This window comes from Pangasianodon hypophthalmus, chromosome 10, assembly GCF_027358585.1.
Source record: "Pangasianodon hypophthalmus isolate fPanHyp1 chromosome 10, fPanHyp1.pri, whole genome shotgun sequence".
In the NCBI taxonomy this organism is placed as follows: Eukaryota; Metazoa; Chordata; class Actinopteri; order Siluriformes; family Pangasiidae; genus Pangasianodon; species Pangasianodon hypophthalmus.
Genome location: NC_069719.1, coordinates 9,205,057 through 9,215,006, shown reverse-complemented (window position 1 = coordinate 9,215,006; position 9,950 = coordinate 9,205,057). Strand labels below are relative to the sequence as shown.

Sequence of the window (9,950 nt, the reverse complement as noted above, 5' to 3'; positions counted from 1 at the left end):
AGTATGTGCTGTTATAACTCAAAATAAATCAATATGACACAATAAAGCATGAAATGTTGAGCTTGCTGCTGTATTTTAATGCATTTATGTTTTCCCTTATGGCACAGTGATATTTTATATAACTTTATTAATATATGTCAATATATACTGTACATTTTCCCTATTTTGAATTTATTGTGTTATATGAGCTACTGGAGTACATCAAAATGTATGTGCTGTGGTTGTGCTCCTGTTTGTGTGTGTGCATGTGTGTGTGTGTGTGTCTGATGTTTTAGTAAGGCTGGTGTATCAGTGTGCAGCACTGTGTTTACTGGCAGCACAATAATAAACAGCAGAATCTGACTGGAGGAGTTTAGAGATAGAAAGGTTTCCTTTCAGTGCGCTCTCTTTGCTCAGTTTGAACCGATCTTTAAATCCATCTTCATTGCTTGGTTGACCGGTACCATAGGCATAAGTGATGAGGGAAAAATCTGTACTGTCACTCTTTTGCTGATACCACAGCATAAGCAGTAAGCTAGTGTCATCATGGCTGCACTGGATCGTTATGCTGTCTCTTTCCTTGGCTAGTAGTGATGGGATCTGTTGAACTTTTACACAGCTTACTCTCCCTGTTAAAAAAAAAAATATATATATATATATATATATATTCATCAACCTTAAGAAACACTGCAATTCAAATAAGTCAAAGAAGCCAAAGACAAATCAAATATGATATCTAAATACCCAATATTTTTTTAAAAATGCCCTACCAAAAAACAAACTGAAGAACACACAGAGTTCAAGCAGCCTGAACATTATGATGCACAGCTCGCACATCCTATGATGCACACAATCACACTGCATTTATACAGTTATAGGTAGGAGGGGTGTGTTGAGCTCCCACAAAGAACTATGAAACCATTTACAATATTTTTAGGGCTCCATGTAATCATCGTTTATAATAGTTATTTTTATCAGTACTGCTTCAGTAAACTGTTCAAATAAACATAACCTCCAGATAGGTAGTGGAGGCATTGTGTTTTTGGTTGTCCGTGTATCAGTCTGAGATTTTTGTTAACGCAATTTCTCAAGAACAGGTGGTTGAATGTTTGTAGGATTTATACGAAATTATTATTGTAACCAGCAGATGAAATGATCAGATTTTGGAATTGATTCAAACGGGGTCAAGGTCACAGCAAGGTCGTATGTCTGAAATAGTAGATTTCTTCTTGTGGGTATTTCAGGCATAGAAATTAGTGAAAAGAAGACTAGACTTGGAGCTGGCAGAGGCATCCTAGTCAACACTGTTGGCTTTGAGTTCTACTTGTTTCTCTCTTCATCAACTAAACCTCATCCTTAAATAATCTCTAAACTGAAGAAGAATGTAAAAAACATGTAATATCCATGAAAAGCACAAAAGATCTGATAAATTAACAGTACAGTTTGGTACTTTCATTTCTGAGAGTGTAATGTGTCTTTATTGGTTTTCATTTTTGCTCATTCTGCTATGTTTACCATTTTTGAGTGGAATATTACGTGTAATGCTTCTCTGAAATTATTATATTAATATAATGGGTTTGAATACAAATGCAGGTTTATTGGTTTATTGCAGGTTCAATTGGGAGTCTGGTGATTATGATCGTGATTAAACATGACAAAGTTTGTAGTTTGCTGGGCTCCTGAGATACGGGGTCTGATGTGGAAGTGTTTTGTTATTGCATAGAATTCTGGAAGTTGGAGTGCCTGGTTAAAGGGGGTGGTGACATGGCAAAAATTTTGCTTTATTTCTCTTCTAAAGCACTCTGATCATACTAAAAAAATATAAGACAAAGAGAACAAATGGTTCTTAATGAAAGTTCTTACTAGTATAAATACAGAGCACCTGGTTGTGGCTAACCATCTTCAACTGTCAGATAACAACCTCTAACTGTAACATACCAAATTCTATGAGTATTTTAGTAAGCAAATGATTGGAAATGTAGCAATGTGTATACTGGCTGCACAGTAATAAACAGCAGAGTCTGACAGGCTGGGGTTAGAGATGGACAGTGCTCCAGATAACACGTCCTGCCTGGTCATTTCAAACCTCTCAGTGAAGCCATGCTCATAAAATGGAGTTCCAGCACTGTGGCCATAGCTGATCAGGGTTAGATTTGTGCTGCCTCTCTCTTGGCGATACCAAAGCATCAAGGTTAGTGTTCTGTCATTATGGCTACATGGAATCTTTGCTTTGGCAGTTTGGCTGACAATCAAGTGTGGATCCTGTTGAAAGTTTACACTATCCACCATTCCTGTTGAACATAAAAATAATATTATTAGAACCATTTTAATTGCACATTTGATATATTTTTACTATATTAGGCTATCTAGGTATATATACACAGCATTCCATGAGAGATTCATACTTGAAAAAACAATAAGATAAAAGCCAAGTGCATAAGTAACGCAACACATCCTTCTGAAAGTAAAATGAGTTCAGGTTGATTCAGTCTTACGATGAAAGCTAAAAGCAGATAAGCAGAGAGAGAGAGAGAGAGAGAGAGAGAGAGAGAGAGAGAGAGGTGGGGTGGGGTGGGGTGGGGGGGTGCAGATTGAGCAACATCTCCCCCTATTGGCCCAAACTGACCCAAAATAGTTTCTAAAATACCTCATGTGGATTCATGCGACACCAGTGGTACTGACAGTTTCACTACACTGGTAAAATGCAGCTGAGAGTTACCACTGTTGTAATAAAAATGACATCTGATAACAAACCAGAATCGTAAAATACCAGTTTGAAGCAGAGGCACTGTTTGGGTTCAGATGGGTTTGTGTGTTTGGGGTTTTAGTAAGGAGATGATATGAATCTGCAGCACTGTGCTCACGTGCAGCACAGTAATAAACAGCAGAGTCTGACTGCAGCACATTAGAGATGGTAAGTTTTCCTTCCGTTGTTTTCTGTCTACTCTGCTTGAACCGATCTTTAAAATCATCTTCATTGTTTGGCTCACTCGTGACATAGCTATATCCAATCAGCGCCATTCTACTGTCAATCTTTTGCTGATACCATAACATAATATCTAGGTTATTGTCATCATGGCTACAATGAATTGTTACATTCTGTTTTTCATTCACTAGGAGTGAAGAACTCTGTTGAACATCAGCACAGTTTGTCCTCCCTGCAGAAGAAAAATAATGTGTCAAATTTGAAAAAACACTGCAATAAAATCAGCACAAAAACTGATGTAAATTAAGTATTTAAAGTCCTACCTATAAATAAAAGTAAGAGCATGCACAACATGCAAACAGTTGTATACATCCTTCTGATGCACAGCTTGAGTGAGAGACTCAGAATGAAAGTGAGCACAATAACAAGAAAGAGGACAGTAACATTTTGGGACCCGTACAGAACATGTTCTACTGTAGACATCTCCCCCTATAGGCAAAACACTTAGGAATGGTTGTGTCTTAAATAATTTTAGGAAGGAGGTTAGTTGCAGATATAAAAAAGTTTCTTTTGTAGTTTATGTGGAGCACTTTACCATTACTCTGACTGAGATAATACACTCAGCAGAGTGTTACATTATTAGATACACCTACTGTGTACCTTCCCTTCTTGGTCATGAACTTCAAGTCATACTTTTAACTGTTTATAGTTACATTTAGTATTTTTTTTTTTTTTTTTTAATATTCAAACTAGCCTGTCTGGCACCAGCACCATGCCAAGGTGAAAGTCACTGAAATCACCATTTTCCCCAGTCTGACAATTAATGTGAAGATTAACTGAAGCTCACGACCTGTATTTGCATGAATTTATGAATTGTGTTGCTGCCGCATAATTGACCATAATTGATTTGATAATTGCGTGAATGTGCAGGTGTACAGGTTTTCCTAATAAAATGGTCGGTGCATATTTCTCAGCATTTCAATCTAAACTGAAGCAGAATTTCATTTAATTATTGGTTTTATATCAGAAATAAGAAAAGTTAACTTGCACAGATTCTTACAGATTTTGATTTCTTGTCAAGAATTCAGTAATACTGCACCAAAATGAAGATTCATGTGGTTGAGTCAGCTGTGAGAACTGGCTGCCTTCCAGAATTTTTTTGTCCCACTGATTAACAGCATTTACGCACTGTGGAAACTAGCAGCACACAGGTAAACTGCATCACTGTCCTCTTTAACATCCACTGTCAGGGACCACTTCTTCTTTTGTCCCCAGGCTTTGAAGCCATTTTCAAAACCCTTCTCCTGACTGGGACTGCCAGCTACAGATCTGGCTATAAGTACTGGCTCTTTGTCTTTGATTTGTCTGTACCAGTAAGTGTAGTCATAGTCTGTGTCATTTTGGTAACAGTGCATGTCCACTGAAGTGCCTTTAAAACTGGAGATATATTTAGGCCACTGAGTGATCAACACACCCTTACAGGAACCTAAAAGAGACACGGGAAGGTTATAGGATTAAGTATCTCTATCATAACACTTACATTTGATTTAAAATATTACAAGGTATTTAGAGTTACACACCTTTGAGTAAAATGAACGAGATTATGTATAAGAGAGTTCCAATCATGTTGATCTTGACTTGGTTCAGAACAAACTTTGCTGATGCGTCTCTGACACATGTTCACCTTTACTTCTATTTGTACAAGCCACGTGATATGTATTACAGAGCTGCAGTGCTGTTGTGTGAATTTCCTGTATGCATGGGTTTTAAGTCAGGAAGGTGATGAAACAGAAGCACTGTGTAGCTTGGCAGCACAGTAATACACAGCAGAATCTGACAGGTTGAGATTAGAGATGGTCAGATCTCCAGTTACAGTGTCAGTCCTGGTCTGTTTGAACCGTGTATCTGGGTATCCAGCCTCATTGTTTGGTGGAATTGTGGCATAACTATAGCCAATCAAATCCATAGATGTGCTCTCTCCCCTTTGTTGATACCATAACATGACATCTAAATTGTTGCCATCATGTTTACAGTATATTTTAACATTATCCGTGAGATTTGCAATCAGATCTAATGGTTGGTCAAACTGGACACAGTCGAACAGACCTGTAGGGAAAAAATACATATAAGTGAGTAGAACGTATATGGCAATAATAAAAGCAAAGTAAAGTAAGACTACAGATTTTAATGAAAGTCAAAGTGATATCATACTGGATAACAGAGTGAGAAGAATGCAGAGCCCATAAGCCCAAACCCACATCTTTCTGACGAGACAGAGTGATTGCAAAGGAGCTGTAGGAAGGAGAAACACCAACTGTCTCTCTGTTGACAATCTTATAGCCTCAACAAAACTTCTTGAGTTATATCACCCCCTACTGTCTCCTAATGCAAAGAAATGTTTTCGGCCCTTTTCCTTCTGCATCATATGCAGTTCCATCATATTGTATGAGCTATAAATTATACAGTGACGAGAACTGAAGCTCATACTTGCATAAATACAGAGTAAATGTTTGTAAGCATACAAATCTGACTTTGTGTGCATGCTGTTGCTCTCTTTATCTATGTACAGTACATTGGTCCCTTTAATAGATCCAATGAGTAAAAGGATAGACTGAATTAATTACCATTATCTACCATGTAGATACAATCCATCCATTTTCTCTACCTACACAGGGTCGCAGGGAGCCTGGAGCCTAGCCCAGGGGACTCAGGGCATAAGGCCGGGGACACCCTGGATGGGGTGCAAACTCATCGCAGGGCACAGTCGCACACACACTCACACATCCATTCACACACTATGGACAATTTAGAGATGCCAGTCAGCCTACAACACATGTCTTTGGACTGAGGAAGGAAACAGGAGTACCCGGAGGAAACCCCCAAATCACGGGGAGAACATGCAAACTCCATGCACACAGGGCAGAGGAGGGAATCGACCACCCAATCCTGGAGGTGCGAGGCAAATGTGTTAAACACTAAACCACCGTGCCCCCCATAGATACAATCACTGAAAAAAATCACTAAAACATTTTTTATCAAGTACACCTCCATATACTGTAGGTGAATTGTAAGTACACATTTACTGACATACCCCATTTATTGCACAATTTGCCAGTCCTGACAGGGTAGGGTTAGAAATGGACAATTCAGCAGATAACACATCCTGTCTGGTCAGTTCAAACTGCTCCATGCCCATAGGATGCTGTTTCCTAGATTTTGCCAAAGCTCATCAAGGTTAGATTTGTGCTGTCTGACTACTGGTAATACCAAAGCATCACCAAGATTTAAACCATGCAAAGGGAACCAACAGGTTTATTATTGCAGCCTGTAAAATACAGCTGATTGTTACTGTGTTTTTATAGGACACACCAAATAGTAGTATAATCTCAGACAGACAAATGCTTACTTTAATGCAGAGACTGTACTCCTGAGTGTTTGGGGTTTTAGTAAGGAGATGATATGAATCTGCAGCACTGTGCTCACGTGCAGCACAGTAATAAACAGCAGAGTCTGACTGCAGCACATTAGAGATGGTAAGTTGTCCTTCCGTTGTTTTCTGTCTGCTCTGCTTGAACCGATCTTTAAAATCATCTTCGTTGTTTGGCTCACTCGTGCCAGAGCTATATCCTATCAGCACCATTCTACTGTCAATCTTTTGCTGATACCATAACATAACATATAAGTTATTGTCATCATGGCTACACTGAATCGTTACAGTTTGTGTTTCCTTCACTAGGAGTGAAGAGCTCTGCTGAACATTAGCACAGTTTGTTCTTCCTGTAGAAGAAAAATTATATGTCATCAGTTTAAAAAAAAATCACTGTAACTCCAAAATAAACCCAGAAAATAACATAGTATTTAAAAGGTACTACCTGTAAACAAATATAATAAAAGGCACAACTTAGAAACAGTTGCATACATCCTTCTGATGCACATCTTGAATGAGAGACTCATTCAAATAAAAAGTGCCTTTATACTATTAGAAACAGAGACTTGGAGGGATTGAGCAACAGAGTGAGCAAATACTGAAAGAGCACAAAGGTTTGTTGGGACCTTTACAGCTGTAGACATCTCCCCCTATTGGCAAAACACTTGTGAATGGTTGTGGCTTAAATGGTTTTGGGGAGGTTCGGTGAGTGACGGCTGCTTATTTCAAGTTCTTTTCAACTTTATGTAGAAATTTGTAATTGTTTAATTTCTTTGTCTGACATAATACACTGTTTAGTGGTGTTGAACTTGTAGCTGATCGCAAAGCTAGAGGTATGGTCTGCTCCACCTGATACACTTGTACCAATGCTACATAAACTACCATGTCAGTGACTGCTCAAGCTCTGTCCGCTTGAATCAAGACCATTGGTGAGCAGTTTTCAATACTTGCCAGAGAATATAGCAAATGGCTTATAGCCTGGGATTTTCAACAAGTTCTTAGTTTTGAACAACTCCAGTGTAGCTTTGTCAGTGTTCTTAGGGTTGTTGTCCTGTTGGCAGGTGAACCTCAATCCCAGTCGCAGGTCTCTTGCAAAGTAGAACAGATTTTCTTCTCCGATTGCCCTGTCTTTGGCTTTATCCTTCCTACCCTCAACTTTGGCCACTTTCCCAGTTCCTACTGATGAAAAGCATACTCAGAACATGATTCCACCAAAATCATGCTTCACTGTGAGGATGGAGTTCTGATGATGAGCAGTGTTGGGTTTATACCAAATGTAGTACCTTGTGCCAAGGACAAAAAGTTCTATTTTGGTCTCACCTGGTCTTTAGCAGCCAACATGTAAAGGGGAAAAAAATATTAATAATTTTCCCTATTCTGTTTAAGCTGATGTGTCAATTGTTAAAATTCTGTCATGTGAGAGCAATTTGATTTCATTTCCTAGGATAGACTCTGAAAGAAATGTTAAAAAAACTAAACCAAACATAAATAAATTAATAAATAAATAAATATCAACACTCAGTAATACTGCACTGAAATGAGCATTCATGTGGTTGAGTCAGCTGTGAGCACTGGCTGCCTTCCAGTATGTTTTTGTCCCACAGATTAACAGCATTTATGCACTGTGGAAACTAGCAGCACACAGGTAAACTGCATCACTGTCCTCTTCAACATCCACTGTCAGGGACCACTTCTTTGTCTCTGATCCCCAAACCTTGAAACCTTTTCCAAAACCTGTCTCATAGCTGGGATTACGAGCTAAATATGTGGCTATAAGCACTAGCTCTTTTCCTTCGATTTGTCTGTACCAGTAAGTGTACTGATAGTCTGTGTCATTCTGGTAACAGTGCATGTCCACTGAGGTGCTTTTAAAACTGGAGATATATTTAGGCCACTGAGTGATCAACACACCCTTACAGGAACCTAAAAGAGACACAGGATGATTTTGGGATTAATTAGATATCTGTAACATTCCACTTACATTTAGTTTAATATCTTGTAAGTAATTTAGAGTTGCATACCTTTCAGTAAAATGAACAACAATGTGTATATGAGAGTTCCAGTCATGTTGATCTTGAATTGGTTCAGAAGAGACTTGCTGATGCGTCTCTGACACATGTTCACCCGAACCACGTGATGTGTATTACAGAGCTGCAGTGCTGTTGTGTGAATTTCCTGTATGCATGGGTTTTAAGTCACGCAGGTGAGGAAACAGAAGCACTGTGCAGTTTGACAGCGCAGTAATACACAGCAGAATCTGACAGGCTGAGATTAGAGATGGTCAGATCTCCGGTTATAGTGTCAATCCTGTTATGTTTGAACCGCTTTGTGTATTCAGCCTCATAGTTTGGTGTTGCTGTGGCGTAGTTATAACTGATTAAAGCCAGAGTTGTGCTCCCTCCCCTTCGCTGATACCATAACATGACATCTAAATTGTTGTCATCATGTTTACAGGAGATTTTTGCATTATTTGTGAGATTTGTTATCAGGTCTGTTGGTTGCTCAATCTGGACACAGTCTGACAGACCTGTAAGTAAACAAAAATACAAATATACAACAGTATTAAGAGCTAAATAAAATACTACATATTACATATTTTGAAAGTATTGGTACCATACTGGATAAGAGATCGAGGAGAATGAAAAGTCCATAAAGCAAATCAAACATCCTTTTTCTGTTCAGAATGAGACAGAGAGACAGAAGCTGTAGGAAGCAGAAGGAGAAAGACAGTTTTCTCTCCAAAACCTCAAGATCTGACCAAAACCTGTTGAGTTATATCACCCCCTGTTGGCTCACCATGCAAAGAAACATTTTCAGCACTACTATTTCCACATTATTTACAGTTGTAAGCACAATACTGGTTAAGGTATTTGCCTACTCTCTCACCTTCTATGTCTCAAAAATAGTGTGCACTCCAGGTTAGATGGCCAATTAAACTTAACAGCATATTGATCTTATTGTTAAACCTAAAGCAAAGTTCTTTGTAATACTAGTATACAAATACTTTAACCAGGATTGCTTTGATAGCAGCAAATCCTAGTTAACAGAAACAGCTAGTGTTTTTGTTATTTCTAAACATAAATATATTAAACCTCCAGATTTTATTAGTCAGTTTTATATTTTATATTTATATTTTATATTCAGTTATTTATTTTAAAGCACATTATTACCGTTTACAGTTTGGATTGCTGGGGATGGTGCCATCTGGGGGCTGTGGAGATGGCTTGGGGATCACATATGGGGAGCTGTACTGTAATGGCTTGGGACTGCGATTGCTGTAGTGGCTTTGGGGCTGCAGTTGCCACGAGCAGCTTCGTACTCAGGACTCCATCAGTGGACAGTGGATAGATTTTAACCAGCCGGACTTCTTGGGAAAACTGTGATGAATTTATTGGTTGCACAATTGCACTATTTGTCCATATAGTACACAATAATAGAAGGGATTTATTTATAATTGCACTATCCGTTGCACCCAGATGAGGATGGGTTCCCTTTTGAGCCTGGTTCCTCTCAAGGTTTCTTCCTCATATCATCTCAGAGAGTTTTTCCTTGCCACTGTCACCTCTGGCTAGTTAATTTTTTGATTCCATTTATTTCTGTAAAGCTGCTTTGTGACAA

General features: G+C 38.6%; 1 protein-coding gene and 1 gene segment (V, D, J or C); both read right to left on the bottom strand.

Annotated features, from left to right (window-relative positions):
* Positions 1–4,086: 4,086 nt before the first annotated feature.
* On the bottom strand, positions 4,087–4,531 carry LOC117598367 (T-cell receptor beta chain V region C5-like). The segment is given in 2 exon segments: positions 4,087–4,391; positions 4,486–4,531. Coding segments are annotated over 2 exon segments (351 nt in total).
* A 2,741-nt stretch (positions 4,532–7,272) lies between these two features.
* Positions 7,273–8,467, bottom strand: LOC117598265 (uncharacterized). The gene is made up of 3 exons (XM_034308011.2): positions 8,354–8,467; positions 7,956–8,255; positions 7,273–7,508 (listed from the first exon to the last, which is right to left on the bottom strand). The coding sequence occupies exons 1-3, from the start codon at positions 8,448–8,450 to the stop codon at positions 7,273–7,275; spliced, it is 633 nt and encodes a 210-aa protein (XP_034163902.2). The 5' UTR covers positions 8,451–8,467.
* Positions 8,468–9,950: the final 1,483 nt, after the last annotated feature.